The sequence below is a fragment of the Lepisma saccharinum genome, chromosome 26, assembly GCF_977018435.1.
Source record: "Lepisma saccharinum chromosome 26, izLepSacc3.1, whole genome shotgun sequence".
Lineage (NCBI taxonomy): Eukaryota > Metazoa > Arthropoda > Insecta > Zygentoma > Lepismatidae > Lepisma > Lepisma saccharinum.
The window spans coordinates 11,337,086-11,359,353 of NC_139254.1; the positions used below are offsets into that span (position 1 = coordinate 11,337,086).

General features: G+C 37.9%; 1 protein-coding gene across 3 annotated transcripts in view; it reads left to right on the plus strand.

The window, feature by feature from the left end:
- Positions 1-903: 903 nt before the first annotated feature.
- LOC145979319 (uncharacterized) overlaps positions 904-22,268 on the plus strand; it is a 34,320-nt gene continuing 12,955 nt past the window's right edge. The window contains exons 1-6 of one of the 3 annotated variants that reach the window (XM_083112165.1): positions 904-1,024; positions 4,764-6,086; positions 7,809-8,009; positions 8,140-8,316; positions 9,634-9,760; positions 17,581-17,820. In XM_083112165.1, coding sequence (XP_082968291.1) covers positions 4,820-6,086; positions 7,809-8,009; positions 8,140-8,316; positions 9,634-9,760; positions 17,581-17,820 — 2,012 coding nt within the window. In that variant the 5' untranslated portion in view covers positions 904-1,024; positions 4,764-4,819. Of the gene's footprint in view, positions 1,025-1,121; positions 1,377-4,763; positions 6,087-7,808; positions 8,010-8,139; positions 8,317-9,633; positions 9,761-17,580; positions 17,821-22,268 lie in introns of those variants that run through there. The other 2 variants (XM_083112166.1, XM_083112167.1) reach the window with 2 other exon arrangements.

The window sequence follows — 22,268 nt, forward strand, 5'->3', positions numbered from 1 at the left end:
TAAGTTGACGGGACGAGCAGAAGCCCCGCCTGCACGCATTTCTAAGTGATGACGTCAGAGGACCTCCTGTGTGTGGAGAGGACGTTTTCAAATCCGTGACGTAGTAGGTGAATTTCAGCAGTGTTTGAAGGCGTGTTTCTCGAGAACCGAAACAAATATCGCCGAGATATTTTGCACACCTCATGTTTGTGTCATTATCTGTAAAATGAATGGATTTAAAACGTTTTTCATGTCAAAGTGGAAATGTCCATTTCCTCACGATTGTGTGTAGCCAAAGTTGCTTAAAACGTTCTTTAAAAGTTATCTTATAATTCTTGAATGATGCTTTGATTCTTGTTATTTAGCGTTACTTTCTGTCACTCTTGGCTATTTGCGACGACGAGGAGAATGGCGACATGATGAAACGGATGGACAGTCACAAAGAACACCCATTCCTAGGACCTGATTCGAACCCGATATCCCAAGTATCGTAGTGTGCTGTGCTAACTATTCCGCCACGAAGGTCGGTTATATCAGTGCATCTGAACCTGCGAACCGAACCCAGGCGTCAGTTATACCGGGCCCCGATTCTCCTGAAGTTTGTAACTTGCATCCCGAGCTGGCAGTGGCAACCACCACTGGAGAGTATGTTCGTGAAGTTACGCTGGAGGAGACTGGACTGAGGGATGCGCATATCAAGCTGGGGCGTCAGGCTAACTTTACGAGCATTTGGCTTTTCTTGGATTCGTGGGCAAAAAACAAAACTTATATATGTTTATTTATTTATTTATTGTGTACGGCGTTTTATTTTCTTTCAAACATATCTGTGCTTTACAAAAAACAGAGGGAGCTTAAATAATAAATTTTGTAGTATGTCTTGAGAAATAAATACAGGCAACATTCCCTCCCTCTATTCCCCTATCTCCCTATTCCGTAAAAGATGGCGGACGGGTGTGTGACGTCACCATAGAGGAGCCATGCATTCTACCGACATGGTGCAAGCTTAATTATTGATAAAGTCGCTTGGAACGGAATTTGCTGTAAGGTTCGTTAGTATACACAGGAATATAAATGTTCATTTTTCAATTGTAGATACATACAATGAATAGGGCACAAAAAATAACTTAAAGGAATGGTTCACGAAGGTTATTTTCAGGAAGTGCACACAGTGCAACGAGCTTATCATCGAAGGTCTACTGTGTCTTGAAGAAACTGAAGAAATGTATTGTGATTATATCTTCAAATATTTTTAGCAGTGGTAAATTTTACAAGTGGATAGTCACATAATACGATGTAAAGTGCATTAGCTTTCGTACTGCTGGGAATCAGCTGATATGAGCTGTCAGATTTTACTGTACAATAGGGAACATCGAACCTCTGTAATAGCATACAATGTGGTAAGTTTGTTTTTAGTAATACAAATGACGAGGAGGGTAACTCCACGAGCGTATTTAATATTTGGTTCGGGTTCGGATTACATCGATGTGCCTTTCGACCATGCAAAGGTTTTAGAAATGCATAAACGTTAAAAGATGAGCTCAATTTCGAAAACAGGTGACATACTGTAGCTTTTAGATTGTATCGGTTTATTTTTACAATCGTGTTAGACTGTAGCATTAAATATAACATCCATAACAAATTACTGATTGTACGTATGTACAGTAAGTAATAATCATAATGTACGTACCTAAGGTGCAAGTGAACAGTGTCCACACTTAAAAATGTGATTAGTTATAAGTTTTAAGGGGTACTAGTTTCAAGACATTCACTGATATTGATAATAGGAGCAGCCTGCATGTTTAATTCCAAACTAGGCATGGTACACACACAGTTTTAATGTGGTTTGATTTTTATTTGTGTGTGTTAACGTATTTCAGAGGCTCAGATATTACTTACTCCATGTGTTCTGGAAAACTATATTTCCCTGCTGTACTCCTATATGATTCTTTGTGACAGCCATTCATTCATTGTTGTCTCAGATAAGCCCTGCTGCCATCCAATTCACACGTTTGATATGCAAAGGGGTATTACACCCCGAAGGACTTTCATTGTTAAGGTAGAAGGTCAGGTTTATGGCTCTTTGCATTAAAATAGCGTGCCTAAATGCTTCCAATACCTGATCTTGTAACTATCTGGTCTTAAGTTCGATCTGTCTGTGGTGACCGTAAACCAAGAATGGCTCTAGCTGCAAATCATGGATGCTCACTTAAGATACTTTTCAAATTGTACTTTTTTAATTATTTTTTTTTCGAATCTTTTATCTGTGCTGATTAGTTTCTCCGAGTTTCGCATTTGCTTCCACAATCATTTCCAGTAATCTAAAGTATGTTCTAATAAAAGTATAAAACCTGCAAATAAATCATTAGACATTCTGAACCGTTACATAAGTCAGGTTTCACTCCATGTCCTTTACATGTGCAGATTAGTACCCTTGACTGTCTGTATCCCCCTCGAGAAAGTGAAATATTTTACATGGTTTATGAAGCTATTGTGTGTTAGGGAAGCGAAAAAGGAATAACAAAAACTGCTCTCTATGTGAAAAATTGTGTTTGTTTTCATGTAAAAAGCATAATGGCACCTTGAACCATGTTCCGCAATACACAATTCGTAAGTATGAACCATGAGAAACACAAAATATCCGATTTTAATGTGTGTGCGATATAACAAACTGTTACCGAAGATTGTGTTGTTTATGAACATTTTCAGTTGTTTTAGGTTGCAGAAATGTGTTATTGTGAAGTAAATTTTGTTTGTTACCTTACCGTAAAGCAGACCATCCCGAAGACTTCATTCAACTTAAAGCACCCAGCACAATGTTCCAAAACAGCAGCTATAATTTTATGTCGTTAAATTAGGTTTAGGACTGATAGTTCTTTTCTGCATGTTCTTTCAATATTTGAGTGTGAATACTAATGAATGTTACTAGTAGAAAGTGGCGAAAATACTTCAAAATGGCAGGTTTTTACTTACATGGGCTACACTTTGGGATCAAATATCTCTGTTATTTACCATGCAAAGGGTCGTTCTTCTACAATTGCATACTCACTTACGTAAGTAGTTTTTAAAAATAATTTGGTAACAGTTTCATACATCGGAGACACATTTCTTCAATTTTACACAAGAAACTACTTACGGAAATGAGTTTCTCCAAGGTTTACAACCTTCGTCGATATATATTCTTCCTAAAACTTCGACGAAGCCGTGTCATCATACAATGCAGCAGAACAATAAATAATCACTTTTCATGTAATGATATTGCGCATTTTGTGAAAATCGACAACATCATGCTGTTGTTTCCAAGATGTACCTGCAGATGGCTCTAGCGCCGGAAGTTACGCGATTCGCTAGTGGAATCAGGGTTTCCAAACGTGCAATTTTTTCGAGAAACTTGCGTTTTTTGTCGAGAAAGGAAAATGGTTTTTCGATGAATTTAGGGGTGAAATGGGTGCTAATGGAACCTAACCTAACAGGCCTAACCTAACCTCGTGTGAATGGTTCGTGGGGCTAACGTCAATGGTTTGTGGGGCTACCCGTGGATGGTTTTTGGGGCTAGCGAACAATGTTTCATCAAAATGTACAATTTCCAGACGTGATCCCCGTTTTTTTACAACTTTAATGCACAATAGAGTTGGAAACATTGATATTCGAAAACAAAAGAAGCGTTACCATTCGCAAAGCAAGCGATATCGCACCGTGACGTGCTTTCCGTAGCATTAAGGAAATTGGTTTATTTTAGCAGAAAAAGTGTTTGTTTTCTTGCAAAAAGCATAATGGCACCTTCCACTATGTTCCGCAATACATAATTGGCAAGTACTAACCACGAGAAACACAAAATATCCGATTTAAATGTGTCTCCAATGTATGAAACTGTTAATAATAATTTTATACTATTTTTAGTATTGTTTATATTATATAGTGGGTAATACGCACCCAGCCACAACTTGTTATGGAAGGCAATAAACTATGGTTAAGGAAGCCCAATGTAGGGGAGACGTGTAAAACTCTTAGCAGACCTCGACCCCTATCCCCTAAAGGCCTAGTGTGACATGGGGTTTTTAGATTTAGGAATATAGCTATTTCAAAGCTGGTTGTCCATGTGACAGTTTGTAGGAAATTTTTAAAGCATTAATGGGTGTCTTTTAAAAACTTCTAATCTCTAATCTGTTTTTAACCATGACATAGAAACCTAAATCACATTTCATAAGAACAACTTTTCAATGGATTTTTGTTATATTAAGGCATTAATATGTAGATCACATTTCAGATTTTTCAATGATTTTTTCAAAGTTTCATGGAAGAAAGAAAAAGTATTGCCGAATTGTAGAAATGATTGTTACAGTTAATTTCAGCCTTAGTGAGAGTACCTACCACTGTTTGGAGTTCCGAAAAGTGCAATTTACTGGCAAAAAAAGACATAGGCAGTATCTTACGCAAGCATCTACACTCCCCATCAACAAGTCATTTTTTTTATCATAGCATAGTGGAAATGATTGTGAAAGTAAATTTGAAGCTTCCTGAAAGTAATTAGCACTGTTCGAAGTTCTATCCATAAAATAGAGTGATAATACCTATGAACAATTACCTACTGTGATCATAACTGCATATCCCCCTACTACAGTGCCATTAGAATGTTTGTCTTACCATTTATCATAGCATTGTTAAGGAACTACATGTATCTATTTTATATAGGTACTTACCTATAAGTTTTGCATTTGCATTACCGGTCAAATTCAACTTAAGTTGAACATTGGCAGTGTTGATATACTGTTTTGCTTTATTTGCAGGCTGTGTTCCTAGTGTGAATGAGGTTCCGTCTGGAAAGAAAAATTATCAGGTTACAATGGGGGATAGTGGACCAGGAAGCTATGGTCATCAGAAGAAAAGGTCCATAGACGAGATGATAGAACACATGACTGCTGATCTGCAGAGCAGTGATGGCCAGTATATCCAACTAGGCTTCACCCCTCCACCAACGCCAGCCTCCCCACATGCCTGGTCGGAATATTCCTCAGGTGCCACACATCCGTTTATACCACCGCCCGTATCCCCTCCAGTTTCTGGCGCAGCATTTCTGAAAGATCTGTCATCACACTTCAAGCCTGCCACCCCAGAGGAAGATATTGTCACGACTGAGTTACCAACCAGTTACTTACATGCGAGACCTCAGCCATACAGTGTTTCTGCAATGACTGTCGTGGGTAACCCTCCGAACAGTGAAATGGGGAAGCTCTCCGAAGCAGATGGCTATCGGATAATATATGGTGGGAGAATGTCCCCGACTTTTATCAGTGATACTCCGCAAAACATTCCACAAAATATGGATAATTATTTGTCGTATCATTCTCCAATTGATAGGGGAGCTGCAGTGGGTTCAAGGAATCACACTCGAGACTACGGCCTGTTCAGTGAAGTGAACGATACTCAGCAAAGCGTAGATAATGCCCAGATCAAATGGGACAAAAGCAGCCGAAGGCAGTTGATTGACAACGTAGTAGGCAATTGGATTCCAACGGTATCGGGAACATACACTCCTTTCGGTGGAAGAAATAAAGAGGAGGAGAAGGTGAAGAAAAGGGTTATTGGTGAAGTACGCCCGATGCGTCCATCTTACTCGGCAGTTGTGAGCAAGGTACCTCCCGTGAAACAGAACTCTATCCCCAATGTTTTACCAAAAATGGATCCGGGTACAAATGCCGTCAACAACACCATAGGCAGCGGAGTGGGAAAATTGAAGCAAAGTGCAAAGACCAAGTCAGCCAAAAAGAGCTTCCTTAAACGTCAGCATTCTGGGGGCGGAGAGGATTTCACCACAGTCCCCATTGCTTCCAAAGTGAACCAGGTATCTGGACAAAGCCAGTGTGTTAAGATGACTCCAGGTGTAGATATGAAGTGTGCAGTGGAACCCTGTGATTGGGTGCAATTAGATGACTTGGAAGATGATAAGCTGGAGAGGAGTAATGGTGGTGTGAGTGAAGTGACATGCTCTCCAGGTGATCTGTGTGTAACAATGCAGCTAAATGATGTGCCTTGCCATGCGGAAGATGAGAAAAGTAAGAAGTATGGGACTGCAACTCACAAGACAAATAAGGGAAAATTGTCACCAGCAGGTAAAAATGTTCCCATGTAATTTATTCTGACATAAACAGGCTACTTACATAAAGTTGTCAGTTTGGTATAATATTTGATCATGAATGATTAATTCATCACCTTAATGCATATGATCATTCTCTGATTCAGTAGTTTCCTGGGTAATTGTTCGATCTCGCCCGAACGCATTTCTTCATTTTTACAGAAGAAACTACCTACTTACGGAAATGAGTTAGCAATTTCAAGGTTCGTGGAGGTATTTTGTTCCATCGTGGAATCTATTTGACCTGGAATTCATGTATTTTTGAAGGAAAATATCTCTCCGAAGCACAATTGCCATTGCTGTTATTTGCTTCCTTTACGTGAACCGGATGTTGCGTACGTTAGATAACGTAACCCCCTGTCAGTGTTTCCAACCACGTGGTTTTTTTGCAAGATGAAAAAACTAAATATACATTCCTGATATTACTACGACCCTAAATTTTAACTATGTTTACCTAACCTAAGGTAACCTAACCTTACCGTGAATGGTTTGTGGGGCAAATTTTAACTATGTTTGCCTAACCTAACCTTACCGTGAATGGTTTGTGGGGCATTTTTAGATTAATAAGGTTGGAAACACTGCATACCCACTGATGATCCATGACGCTACGGAAACTGCCCACCATATTGTGTGTTGCGGAAGTGAAAAAGGAAGAACAATAATTACTCGTAATGTGAAAAATTGAAATTATTTTCGTGATAAAAGCAAAATCCCACCTTAAAGAATCTTTCGCAATGCAGAATAGGTAAGTACGAATGTTAAAAATGACGAAATAATTGAGTTGGAGGTGTTCGGGCAAGATCGAACAGGTAATGTTCCTTGAAGTCCACTTTATGCTCAGATAAAATAATTGAGACTGGATCTACAGTTCAAAGTAGAAACTGAATCACTATACCCTGTGGTGCCTCCACTGGGGATCAAGCCTTGGACCACTTGATTACAAGCCTCCGGCATTATCACTACTCATCACAATCCCCTACTATTCTGTGGTGGAGGTATTGTTTCTAATGAAGGCAATATATACTTTAGGATAAGGCAAAAGTCAGGTGAATGAGCACCATGGTTGCAAGACCTTACTCACTGAATTTTTACTTGAGGGGACATGCAAAGGCCATCCTGTATGCAGAGAAATCAAAGCCTGGACCACTTCAAAGAAAGGATCACAGGAGCTGTCCCAAATCAGCCCACCACACTAACAGAGGTCTTACGCAACTGGGATCATCGAATTGAAGCATACATTCAAGCAGATGGTGCATATAATGATCATGTGTTGTAACTGTAACCCTTGCATATCATCATATGTATGTGCGTATGCACATATTTGTTTTCCTAAGTTAGCTGACTTTTGCCTCATCCTGTATATGTATTGAGAAATGATATGTGCTTCTATTTTGTGTATTGTAATCAAAGCTCTACTAAATTAGCTCAAGTTCCATATGGTCAACTTTTCTGTGTAATGTTCACTTTTTCGAGAATCATGTTGCTATTTGTTAATTCTAATGCTGAACTTATCAGAGCATCATTGTGGTTCCCACATTAAAACAAAACATAAAATTGAGGTTCCACTATACAGGGGTAGACAAATTCAAGCACCATGAATTTGTCTACCCCTAACTGAATTTGATGGGTAGTGGAATCTCAATTTTATATCACTTGTAACTCTGAAAGTTAACTCAAGTTCACTTTGATCTGCTTGCAGGTGAAGGTAAGGCAGGAGAAGCAACTCTTCTGAATAATGACAAGACTGCATACAGCAACCACCAGAAGCCGAATGCAGCCAAGCGGCCTTTGCACATTAATAACAACTTGGGCACGAATGCCTGGCAGACTGCTCAGGAGAAAAACCTCATGAAGAGTGCTGGAGTGAAGAATTGTAAAGTTTGTTTGGAAGAAAAGAAAGGTAATTGTATTTTGTACAAGACCCAATTGTAATTGGGAATTTTAAGTTCATTTTTGGGAAAGATTTCTAATACAATTTATGTATGTGTGTGAACCGTGGCTAATATTGCTTTTTAAACACACTTTTCAAGGAAATAACACGGGACCAGTGAAAAGCGATGCCAAGGTTGGTGTTGGATCTCGTACCAATGGAAAGAACACAGCATACAACTGCAACCAGAGTCATTTGGTGCCTGAGAAGCCTAGTCGTGATAGTCAGAACAGGAGGAGTCAGCGCAGCAAGAAACGGGAATGCCAGTCTTCCTCATGTAAGTGTTTGTGCTTTGCTATTTTAAGTCTTACTTTGCTTTAGGCTGCCTTACGTATGGAAGCTGGCGCGAATTTTAAATTTGTACACTTATTTGACAAAAAAGTTATAACTTGCAGACTATTTGACCAATCTACTTGGGGTAACTTTTGTTTTGCAGCTAAAACATCAGGGAATGCAACCGTGCATAAATCAAAATACCAAAGCCAATAAGAGGGGTTGGGTGGGCCACTGCCCACAATTTTCAATGAAACAGTCATAAAAATAAAGGAGTTTGCCCCCTCTTCCCCCACTATTTTGGGAAGTGGACGCAAACTATAGCCTTATTTTCAAAGAATGGTCTTTTCTCAACCGAGTGAAAGGCATTTCATGTTCCTGGCTGCATTACATTATTGAATATGTGAAACAAACTCCCCATTTTTATGATTTTTTTCATTGAAAGTTGAGAGCCACTGCCCACCCAACCCCTCTTATTGGCTTTGGCATTTTGATTTATGCACGGTTGCATGCCCTGATGTTTTAGCTGCAAAACAAAAGTTACCCGAAGTAGATTGGTCAAATAGTCTATGAGTTATAACATTTTTGTCAAATAAGTGTACGAATTTAAAATTCGCGCCAGAAGGCCTCGGCGAAACCAGGGTTACTTTCTGAGGACCCCCTCGGCAGAGTAAAGGTTAAACAGAAAAAATAAGTGGTATACACTCGAAGCCCAATGGTAGTAGGCTCTCAAATATGGATCGTGAGGCGAAAGAGACAATGAAATTGAAACCTAAGTAAACATATGATTGTGGGCTGAAACTGCCAATACAAATATTTTACATGGATGTGTCTATGATTGTTGTCACATTAAAATTATATTCCATAGTAAATGCTTGAGCGTGGGCATCTCGAAAGAGTACGAGTGAGCAAAAGTGGTTCCCTGCAGTACTCTAATTTCAATGCAAAAACAAAGGAATATTGCTATTCTGCCTCTTGAAGAAGCTAATCATGATGATGAGGATGAATGATGATTAGATGATATTGATGAAGGGAGACTCGCAAAGAAGCAACCATGTCCATGTTACGACTTGAACCTGGGACTGTCTGAGGTGAGATCATGAGTCCAGTAATGAACAAGCTGTGGCAACATACTAGAGATTTGACTTTGCAATATAAAGGATGTAGGTTCAGTTCTTGACCCTGAAGTTTTTTATTTTTTTCACTAACTTTTAAGTAAGTTACGAATTTTTAATATTTCTAGAATACTTTGTAATATTACATAAAATAAGTTTTTGAATATTATAAAATAAAGTCTCATTTTTTAATATTTTTTTTGCAGTGATTTTTTTCCAGACTGTGTGGTTCCATATTCTTCGTTGGGGATCTGTAGCATTACATGTGATAACATGGTTCCTTCACCTTCTTAGTGATGTATTAGAAATGAGTTCTCATCTTCTCCTTCACCTGTGAGTAATCTTTACTGTTAAACCAGTTTATTTTTTAAAGTTTATATAGTTTTTCTGTGAAAGAGATTGCGAATGTTTTAGTTTTAGATTGCTGTAAAACTGTAGGTTGTCGCGAATAGTTTAAACTTGTCATGCCAGAACTGACATTCCCAACTTCATGAGCTGCAGCCAATGTACCTAGCACTTGCCAGAAATAGTTCACTGCATAACTATTCTTTTTTACGCATTTATCATTCATTCTGAATTAATGAAGAAAAAAAGCATCTCCTTTGACTAGACGAAAATAAAATTACCAGTTTCTGCAACCTTTTCTCAGAATTCCTTAAAATGTTTACAGTACTGAAACTTTTTCTTACTTATTAAGTTAAAAGTAGTGATTCCCAAAACGTCGAGCCGAAATTTCCTGAAATTTTGGAAGTCTTGACATTTTCAGATTGCAGAAATCAATCAATTTGTGTGTGGGTGTGGAAATATTTTTCCAAACCCCGGTTCTAATGTTTTGGGATGCAGCACACCCGTAGCTATCATCGTCATCATCATGTTAACCCTTAAATGCCGAGATGTGACATAATGTCACATTTTTGTCCCCTCCACTTTTGGACCAAACTGTGACTGACATAATGCTCGGAGATACATGTTTTGAGAGCTACATGAGCCTTTAGGTATCCTATTACTAACGTTTAATTTGATTCTGCCTATATTTGAGGGAGGGGAGAGGGTGAGGCAAATTCCCACAAAAAAAAGATCACTTAGTTTACATTGGATTTCTTTTCTCAGAAAGTATCAGCAGCATCTTCATTATACTCTTGCAATGAGAATGGAACACATATCGGGCAATATGCAGGTATCGTTTTGAACCTTCATGTCCTGGCATTGCCTTCATAGGGGCCTGTCGACATTCAAATTTCGTAAATAGAATCAGATTTTTTACTTTCGTCTTCTTCCACTTGATGAATTATTATTATTTTTTTGTTCCACAGACTTATAGCCTGGTTTGTACTGAAGAAAATAATTTGTAACTATAGCATACCTGGTTTCCAATATATACATATATTTTCAACAAAACCTTGGCAATTTTAAATTTCCTGCCAAAAACAAGCAAAGCTTTTCCATTAGAATATTTTTTCTTGAAAAGTATCAGCAGCATGAGTGCTATTCTTGCCACAAGAATGGAACATGTATCGGGCAATTTGCATGTACTGTCGGGCCTCCCCGATGGCGCAATGGTAGTGTCGCTACCTTGTAATCAAGGGGTCCCTGGTTCGATACCCGGTGGAGGCACATAGTAGTTCGGATCCCACTTTGAACTGTAGGTCCAGTCCCGATTAGCCTTACTGTGCATAAAGTGGACTTAAAACACCAAATCAACAACAACAACAAACATGTACTGTCTTGAACCCTCGCGTTCTTGTGTTGCCTGCATGGGGGGCCGTTGAAGTCAAAATTCGTGAGAAGATAGAAATAATAATTTTAAAAAGATGATAATAATTGACTTTCTTCTTCTATTTAGTAAATGAAAAATAGAGATTTTTTGACCACAGACTTATAATGCAGAATGTACTTAAAAAATGAGCTATAATTTGTAACTCTAGCATTCATATTTACCTAGATATACATTTTTATTGAAAACCTTGCACAATTTTAAACTTCCCACAGACTTTATTACATAAAATGGGCCTCTGCGTTGAAGGGTTAATAGGGTTATAAGTAAGCCATACATTATTTATTATAAACAATATTAATGCAAATTATGGCTTGATGCTCTATGCTTGACCTGCGTACGATAACATCATGTACCACTGCACAGGCTTTATTGTAAGAAGGCATTGTCTCAGTAGACACTTGGTATATGCTCCTGTCATTTCAGGCTATGCATGGTCATTTTTGGTATGTTCTCATGCCTGGTATGAAGCTTCTCCCCCTCCCAATCCCCACACAAAATCAGTTCTGGTATGAAGAGTCAAGTGGACAAGTCGGACATAACCATGTGCTGATGGCTTAGAAGTGATATATGACATGAGGTGAAGTAGTTACAAGTAGTTGTAAAATGTGATTTTAAAGTGTTAATTTTTCATATTTTTTAAAAAAGAAGAGTCTTTTATCTCGTCATTAAAATGCATACCCTCTATGAAATGGCAATACATCCTGATCTACACGGAACATGGTATGCATTTCAACCATTATTAATTTCAGAGATATTATTGGTAGTACTTAATTTCAGATAGTTGCACTGAAAGTAGCCCCAGCATCTAAAGGTTTAAATACATTTAATAATTCTCTGAATGTTGGTGACAGTGTTTTTTTATTAGCATACATTGTAATGGGACATTAAACGTACATCATCACTGCATTTTGGGAGAATACTGCTCTCGTCTTCATGTGAATGATTTCTTCTTGGTAATGGGGAAATATGGTTTTGTTACACATTAGGTGCACTACTCCAGAGTGCTTTTTATGTATTTTACCTCTTAAACAGTTTTTCACATCGGCAGATTGTGGTATATGTACTCTTGATATTTGTAAGTAAGTTTTATCTTATCTGTTGTTGTCATTTATAACTGATAAAAATATATTCTATCCAACACTTGATGTAAGAATATACTTGAGTATATGTTTCATTTGTATTTCATAAAATTAGTTTGTTCAGTTCAGTGGCAGATTAAAAACTATCTGTCGTAAGGGGCCTCATAACTATTTTTCCCTAGCTGTTGCCTGCTTGTTTCATTCGAATTTATTGTGCACAGTTTAGACAACAATGTACTCTTATGTTAAATAGTGATTTACGATTCTTTTAGATGGCCTCAAGGGGGGAGCGATTGTTAATTTCAGACATCAGAGTCCAGAGAGAAAAGAGTTAACTTTTTTTTAGTGAAGGGGAAGGTGATTATACTACATACTCTCTTTATGTTAAAGTATACTTATTGTTAGTGTTCAATGTTTGAGAGAGGAGGGTGGGTGCAATTACTACTTCTGCCCTCCCCCTTAAAACTTGCTGGACCTTTGGCTGACGCCAAGGCAGCTTTTTTCAAAATTTCCATTCCTTTTTGAAAAACTGTTACAATGCTGCAAAATCTGAAAAATTACATATGTTTAGAATTTCTTCCAGAGCATTCACACGAATCCTTGTGCTGTTTTCTTTTGCTGTTGGCTAGATATTATCAACAGTTTATAGGTTTACGTACCCTTGAAACTATTGTGAATGGAAATTCATTTGAATGCTCAAAAAGGATGTTATTTTTCAGGTTTTTGTAATATGAAAGCAGTTTTTTGATAGAAGAGGAAACTTTGAAAATAACTATCGTGGTGTTGGCCAGGTCCAGCCGAACCTTAAACTGTCCATGTTCTGATGTGAACTTTTATGGTAAGAATCAGTGGCGATTTCTCTGGGTGTGTAAGTCGTGTGTCAACGGCCAAAGGAAAATGAAATAAAGAAGAAAGTATCTGTACTTTTATAAATTACGATTTTGAGCGTTTTTCTTCAATTGTCAGTCTCGAGCGGCCGGTAGTTTTCGAACGCGGCGCAGCGTGCAGTGGTTGTCAGGCAGGCAGATCGGTCCCGCACTGCCAGGGCGTTGGAGAGGAAATACGTCTTACCACTGCCAAAACATAGGATGACCATGCATGCGCACCCTGCCACCCACCAACATGGTTAGCTTCTCAAGGCGTTGTATTTGTTTCCAACGCTTTGGCTTTCATTCATCCCGCGTTCCGCGTTGTTTTGCTATAGCTCTTTTCAGTTCTTATGGCGTGCGCTCTAGAAGCTGGCAGGGGCAGTGGGGAGCGGGGAACATGCCGCTGACCAACCAGCGAACAGACCACCTAGCGGTGGAGCCGAGAGTTACGCAGTCGCGGGAGGAAGCTGCAGCGCTAACTTCGTTCTGCACGTTGCTGTGTTGCCAATTCACCGCGTTGCTGATGGTGTTTTGCCCCAGTGTTGATTCCTGTTTGTTATGAGCGGAATGGAGGAATAACATACGTGGGAGTAATTGTTGTCGCGTCGTGTATTGCCTAACTGAAATTGTTTCTTCGATAAACGTGTATGTGGCATGTGATGTAACGTTAATTTGTACTCGCGTTGTTCCATTGGGAGCTTTGTGTTGATCAACTCAGTAAGTATCGTACGTTGGCGAACAGGAAGGAGGTAGAATATTTTCAAAAGGAAGCAGAAAACAGTTGTCCCTTGGTAAGTGTGCACAATGTGTAACAGAGAGTGTCGGAAGCTTGTGGAGTGAGTAAGCGAACTGTACAACGTATTGTTAGGGAAGGCAAAGCCAGTCTTGAGGCTTCGGGTTCCATGTCATTTGAATCACCGCGCAAACGAATCAAAAGGAACAGTATCACAAATGCAATCGACGCTTGCGATAAAGATATAATAAGAAGAATTATCGTCGGGTATTATGTAAAGGGTGAATATCCAACACTGAACAAGTTTTCATTGATTTGCATAGATTAATAAGCTTTCAGTGGGGAGTTTCGTCGTTGTGAAGGATACTGAAGTCTATGGGGTTCAAGTACAAAAAGATCAATGACGGTAGGCGATTTCTGATGGAGAGAGACGATATACGTAGTTACAGCCAGAGTAACGTTTTTGCGAAAAATGCATCTTCTAAAAAATAAGGTACCTTTGTCCTATATAGGTATTTTATTTACATGAAACGTACATACATCAGAATTACGCTCCAACGAAAATCTGGCAAAATACAGAGGGTACAGGGGGTATAAAAGTGCCCGTGGGTAAAGGTGGGCGCATTATTGTTTGTTACGTAGGTTCCAGTCACACTGGTTTTCTACAGGAATGTAAATTAGTTTTCAGTGGTGTTTGCAGTTTTTAGATACGCTTCACGAAAGGAACATCAAAGACACAGTGATTGTAATGGACATTCGGTACAGTTGGAAAGAATTCCTACAATGTATACACTTGATATCATACACTTATCGGTATTCTACTGATCACAAGATGGGAATAATATGCATTCTCAGGCCATACACGAACAATGGGACGTCTGTATTTCATGGTTCTTTCGATTTCAACTCCCTTTTCCCGCTACTCTGGCAACGCTGCAGTCTCCCTCTCTAACCGGCCTGTCTCGTTGCGCTGGATAGGTCGTTTCCCCGCTCTCCACTTCCCCTGCTAGCTTCTAGAGCGCATGCCGTAACAACTGAAAAGAGCTATAGTGATTGTTGTGCATTATTTTTTATGTCCGAATCTCACGATGTCAACATGTGTTAAAGGAAATAATGATGCTGGAAAAGGTTTTGAGAGACATTTTCGAAAAGAACTCTATGAAATTTCAGACTGGCTTTGCGGGTGTGATGTGGTGAATAAATTTTACTGTTGGACATGTTTATTATTCTAGACGAAAAAAGGTGTTGTGAATTATCAAGGGTATGCGGATTTGAATCATCTCAATACTGCAGAGAGAAAACACAGCGAGTCTGAATTGCATCTTTATAGTTTCTTTAAATTTAGTAGTTTTGTTGCCACCCCTACTAGAATTGACGTTCTTTTTGAATACTCAACGAAAAGCTGAAATAGAGCTACACAATGAAAAAGTAAGAGAGAACAGGGAAATATTAAAGAGGTTGATTAACGGCATCTGCTAATTAGCAAAGCAAGAACTGCCATTCCGAGACCATGAGGAAAATGCAGCATCTCTAAATAAGGGCAATTACATGGAATCCATTATTGCAAGTGCCGATTTCGATCCCTCATTAAAAGAACATTTATTAAATTCTACAGTTTTTCGCGGTACTTCGGCAGGCATTCAAAATGATTTATTAAATTCAGTTTCGAATGTTCTGAGAGATGAAATCTACAATGAAATTCAAAACACAGACTTTGTGGCTATCATGGACGATGAAACATCAGACATTAGCAAAAAATCTCAGGTGTCAACAGTGTTACGTTTTTTTTCGGCCTCAGAAAAAAGTCAGTGAAAGATTTCTTGGATTTCATGACATGAGCGCCGATGAAACTGCAGGAGCTCTTTTTAGTCACGTGACTGAAATAATGGATAAATATAAGTGTGGGGATAAATTAATTGCCCAGACATACGATGGATATTCTGTAATGAGTGGTCATTTGAATGTCCTTCAAAGTAAAGTTTTGGAAAATTATCCGAAAGCTTTTTTTATGCATTGTTATGTTCATTCATGAACTTGGTGCTGCAACAATCGTTAGAATGTAACAAAGAGCTTAAGGTGTTATTTTGTGTTCTTAAATCACTTAAACCTCATTCTCCAAAGAGGTTACACAAACTTTCTGCTTTCATGTCCAGAAAGCTCCCGTCATTAGCTCCTACCAGATGAAATTTTACCTCTAGGCTAGTGTGGACAGTCAATGACAACAGAGAAGCACTGCTTATGTTTTTTGAGCATGTTAATGAAAGTGGAGACTTCGATCATTTGACTGCAATGACTTCAAGAGGATTTTCTAGCTTCCTGAAGGATTTCGAAAATATATTTTTAAAAAAGGCTTTATCCAACTTGCTTGCCTTTTCAGACGTATTATTCAGTATATTGCAGTCTAAAAATGTTGATATTTTGTACTGCAGTAATAAAATAACTGAATTTCAACAACAGCTGAAAAAGGAAAGTGAGAATTTCGAAACACTATGGAATTCTATAACTGGTGCATAGAAGAGGAAGAGGTTGTTGAAATGAAAAGGAGGCGACTGAACAACGAATCACAGAAAGACCACTGCCGGAGGCTTTACTTTGAAATCATTGATAATATCAGCAACCTGATAACAATTACATTCGCATCATTTGAAAAATTGCAATATTTTGATTTACTAAATCCCACAAAACGGGGCTACTTGAATAAAAGAGAAAACTTTCCTCACCATCTCGTACATAAATTGCAGGGAATTTATGGCAGTCTGTTTAATTTAACCAAACTGCAGAAGAATGAACTTTATGTTTGGTATGCTTCCACTGAAGGATCAGAGAAAACACCAATTGAGATTGTAAATTATCTACTGGACACGAATCTAGTGGGTGAGTTTACAGAAATGTATAAATTAGCAATGTTGATCGCAACAATTCCTTCCACGACGTCATTTTTCGAGAGATCGTTCACATCACTGAAGAGGATCCACACATTCTGCCAATCTACTCAAACTCAGAACCGGATGACGAATTTAAGTCTTATCTCCATCCAGAAAGAATTACTTCCTAAGCTGCGAGAAGGGGATAAATCGAAATTTTATGAGGCGGTGATCAGCGCATTTTTCTCTAAAGAGAAAAGAATAGAGCTGGAATTCAAGTAACTATAAGTAATGAGCAGTTGATTTTTCAAAATTTACTTTTTGGAAGGATAAATGAAGGGTAAGGGGAAAAACCGGGAATGTGCATTTTAGCGATTTTTCAATGAACGGGTCATTCTTATGTCCACGGTGTTTTCTTTAGGGGTGATAGGTAGGAGTTCCACCAACCCCTCTGGTTGCAAACTCGTGCTTTAAAAATTAATTGTATGGGGAAGTATTGAACATAGTATATTAATTTTCTCCTTACACTTCAAATATATTAATACTTTAAATGAAGTATTTACTTCATTTAAAATAATTTATGTAATTTAATGTTTTTCTAAATGTTTATAAAATTACACCAAAAAGGTATGGAGAAAATTTGTAATATTGGTTCACAGAAATGAGAGGGGGAGGGGTTAACATTCCTTCTTTGCCAACGCCTTAAGTTCAGGGTCAGGAGACGCCACTGGTAAGAATTGAATGCATATTGAAGCTTACACAGTTCAAGTACTAAATATTATATTAACTATTTATTAGTTGGATATTATGTACTATTTTCTATATTTTCAGCTGTACAGCTCTGTCTGAGTGGCTCATGTACTGGCTGGTCCACTGGTGGCGGAAAATCTGTTGCTTTTTTAAGTTACGTCTACTTCAATGCTGGCGGTTTTTCAAAAGATCAAAGGCTGACAATGTAGGAGCGAAAACATTTGATAAGGGAGCCGAGTTGGAATCAAACATACCTCTACCAAGTACAGGAGAGGAAGCGATGAAGAGGCTACTTGCTTGCAAGGGAAAAGATCCATATAGGTGAGTTTATCCTCAAGTTTGTCATGACGGAGTGGTTAGCACAGCATGCTATGATGCTAGGGGTCATGGATTCGAATCCTAGCCTGGGCATGGTATTCTTTGTAAGTGTCCATTCTTCAACTTCGTCATATCATCCCTCACCCTTGTCTTGCAATTAACCAAAAGAGGCAGAAAACAATGTTAAATAACATAAATCAAAATCAATCAAATTGTGTTAAGGAGAAACTGATGCTTTTGATACCAGCACTTGAAGATGTAACGTCACAATTATTCAGATTATTTGTAAAAGACACATCTGTTAGACACAATCTGCAACAAAAACTTGTTGATTCGAAACAAGTTCTACTAAAGTTTAAAAGTACACAAAAGAACATTTACCCATCAATATAAACAATATTCAATCACACACACAAGCAATTCCACCTGATCGGACATTCTGTATGTAATATGTACTGAAATTATTATAATGTTACTATTTGATTACCCAGCATTGCCTGGGTATTTATTTATACCAATCTTCTATTAGACAGGAGAATAATGAATTCTAACTATAGTGTAAAATGTAACTAATTTTATTTACAGGCATTTAAAAGTATAAGGACAGTATACAAATTATAATATTAATTGAACTCAAAACTTGATTGTAAACAACATTTTTAGTTTCACCTCCAGGAGCAAGAATAAATAAATTGAACGGCATTTGGAGTGACACTATTCCTCTTAGTGACCCCGAAAGCTATGGATTCCACACTAATATCTGTCGTTTTATATTATTTTACACCCTCTCCTGCCTAGGGGTGCCAGGGGTGTCTTACCACCCACAGTATTTCTTTCCAGATTGTAAGTTATATGTGTGTACCAAGTTTGGTTGAAATTGCTCCAGGCGTTCAAGAGTTATGCCAGAACAAACATACATCCATTTTTACATACATAGAAGATTCACTACAGTGTTTATTGTATGTGATTCTTCTCAAAGGCACCAAAATGTCATTCCTTCCACACCCTGAACTTCATTTTGCAGAGTAGCGAGGTTCTGGCATCTGAACTCGGCCAGTATAATCTTTTGTGAGGCTTGTGTGCTGTCGTTCCTATATGTTTGCGGTATCATGGCTTCCCCGAATGGTCTAGTGGTAACGTCATCGTCTTGTAATCAAGGGGTCCCAGGTTCGATACCCGGTGAAGACACGTGGCAAAGTAGTTCAGATCCCACTTTGAACTGTAGGTCCAGTCCCAATTAACATAGAGCAAACATAAAACAACAAATCAAACAAACAATCATCTATCACATCTTACCATCTTTTGTCCTCATCTTTGTGATTAGCCAAAAGTGGCAGAAAAGCAAAGTTAAATAAAACAAATCAATCAATTACTCACTATAATTCTTCTAATTTTCAGTGTATGTTTAATATAGGGTGGTGCCGATCTGACTGACAGTTTTCAAATTTGAATACTGCACCTGCACGATAGCTTGTCATGGTTGGCAGGAAGGGAAACTGTAAAAGAGAAGATGCCATTTCATGTAGTCAGTTGCAATGGAGCATTGGAAAATGCAACTACGAAACTAAGTCTTCAACAGGAGTGCAGCGTGTCTTTAGACAACAGTTCAATGTTAGTCGATATGGATACGTAACGTCTTGGAATACCATATTGGCTGGGTGAAGAAATTCGAAGACCCTTATCATGACTATTAACCTTTTGAGTCCCAAGGCCATTTTCACAAGTAAGCCTCTCGGTCCCGAGCCCATTTTGAGCAAAATGCAGAGTTTCAATTAAATGAGTGTAGATCGGAGACTAATTGCCCTAGAGAGATGAGTGATATACCGTTGTACGCGGAATGAACCAGAGATTCAGACTATATGAAATTTATGCAAATTCGGCGTATATATGGAGGGGGAAAGGGGGGAAATCCCCTGAAAATACTTTTTTAAAAATGGGGTTTCGCCCCCCCCCCCCCGAAAAAAAAGGATATGAAAAGTTCAAAATGCACACAGAAATTATCGCTGGCATGTAAGGAACACAAAAATATTAGCATTATTATCATATGACCAATGTAACTTGAGTTGTACATCCCAAAAAGGAATGGTCGGCACACCACTGATTCAAGCTTCAAAATGCAGCGGTACCTTGAAATGACTTTAGCTCGGAGACTACTTGGCCTGGAGATATGAACTATATACCGTTGTACGCAGAATGAATCACAGATTCAGACAATATATAATTTATGCACCTTCGGCGTATATATGGAAGGGGAAAGGGGGGAAATCCCCTGAAAATACTTCTTTTTTTAAAACAAATGGGGTTTCGCCCTCCGCCCCCCCCCCGAAAAAAGGATATGAAAAGTTCAAAATGCACATAGAAATTATCGCTGGCATGTAAGGAACACAAAAATATTTGCATCATTGTCGTATGACCAATGTAACTTGAGTTGTACCCCCTAAAGGAATGGTGGGCACGCCACTGATTCAAGCTTCAAAATGCAGCAGTACCTTGAAATGACTATAGCTCGGAAACTAAATGCCTTAGAGATATGAAAGATATACCGTTGTACGCAGAATGAATCACAGATTCAGACGATATATAATTTATGCACATTCGGCGTACATATGGAGGGGGAAAGGGGGGAAATCCCCTCAAAAATACTTTTCTTAAAAAAATGGCGTTTCCCCCCGCCCCCCCCCCCCAAAAAAAAAAATTCAAAATGCACGAAATGCAAAATTTATGCAAATTTGGCGTATATATGGAGGGGGAAGGGAGAAAACCCCCAAAAAATATTTTTAAAAATTGTTGAAATGTTTGAAATTTATATTTTCCCTTGAAAAGAGAAGTCCCTTTTCCCACCTTTTCACCTCCATTTTCATGAAGAAAAAAAAAAGGTGCAAGAAACATTTCTGTTAAATACATGTGTTAGGAACAATATAAAAGAAAAAAATCGAAATTCTAGCCAAAAATAGAAAAGTTATAACGTAAAAACTACGACCATGCTTGGGACCGTGAGGGTTACAGTTGGGTATCTCGTTCGAGATGCTTGGGATCCAAAAGGTTAAAAACCAAAACAAGTTGCGACTATTGATGAGGACCTACGGAGGCACGTAGGTCAACTTCCAGCCACGCTTGCAATGCATTGATGTAAACTGAGGAAATCTAGAGGTGTAGGTTTAAAAAGAAATAAGCTTGTAATATTTAAGTAATGAATGACATTACTTGGAGGTATTTATGGACGGTTTTGCTTATTTTTCCGTTTCCATAGGTTTTCTATGACCATTTGAAATGTGTCAGTTGGCTCAACACCATCCTATATAATATATTCCAGATTATCAATATTTTGCTTTTTAGAAACTGGCATGGTCCAATCAAATGAGGATCAATGAGATTTTATGCACAAGGGCTTCCCCTGAGGGATGTGGTGATCTGATTTCTAGTATCTCATTGGAATATCAGAATCTGTATGAATCTGATATGAAATAGATTCTGGTACCCTATTTCTTACTTTTAGAATTTTGATTATAGATGACTTGTGTTATAATATTTGCATGTTTATTTTTTGTAGTATGTTGTACTGTTCTCCTGTGAGGAAGACTTCAGGAATTTAAGCTTTTCAAATATCATCAACGTTATTTCTTTCTGCATCTGTATTAGTGTAAAATTTCAGTGTATTTATATTACATAAAGAATCTCTTCATAATATTTATTTTTGTCAAGCTGGGAAATTGCACTGAGTTTCTGATAAATATAATATGCATGGATATTTGTTAAGTATCAGCACTGAAATTGATTCCAAAAATAATAAGGGAGCACATGAGAAAATTTTTCATTAGTTCATATTTAAAAGTTAATCTTAAATTTACTTATGAGAAAATCAGAATATGAAAATATAGCTCATATAATTGCAAGATCACGTTTGTCACAAAAACTTCATAGCAGAATTAATGAAAAATTGTACATGCATCATATTTACTAGGATATTTCTAATTTTCCTGAAGGTGTTAGTTGATATTTTGTAAATGTTTCCAGATATGGAAACTCCAAAAGAGTATTGGTCATAGTACTTTTTGTATGATGTTCACGTACATGGGTTATTGAAAAAAAATTTCTACACTTTGTTTTCTTTGAAGGAAAGAAGAAAATGGCTCTGAAAGTGTATTGGTTGATATTTTTTATACCAAATACCAGGGCTGCATAAAGCTGTCTACAAATTATATATTAGATATATCTTATTAAAATAGCGGGTGATCCGTTTGGATATGGATAAAATAAAATGGATGTGAAATTTTTTTGTTCAAATGTAATTACCTGAAATATTGTATACAAAAGACTGAAAGGTGGGAGTTTTTATTTTTATACACTACTAACACTTTGGTACAGTTTTCTACATGGCCTCCGTTGCAAACTCTCATAACGGTGATTCAATTCATTCCATGTCTGGTGTAACATCTCTGTGGTGATTCTGT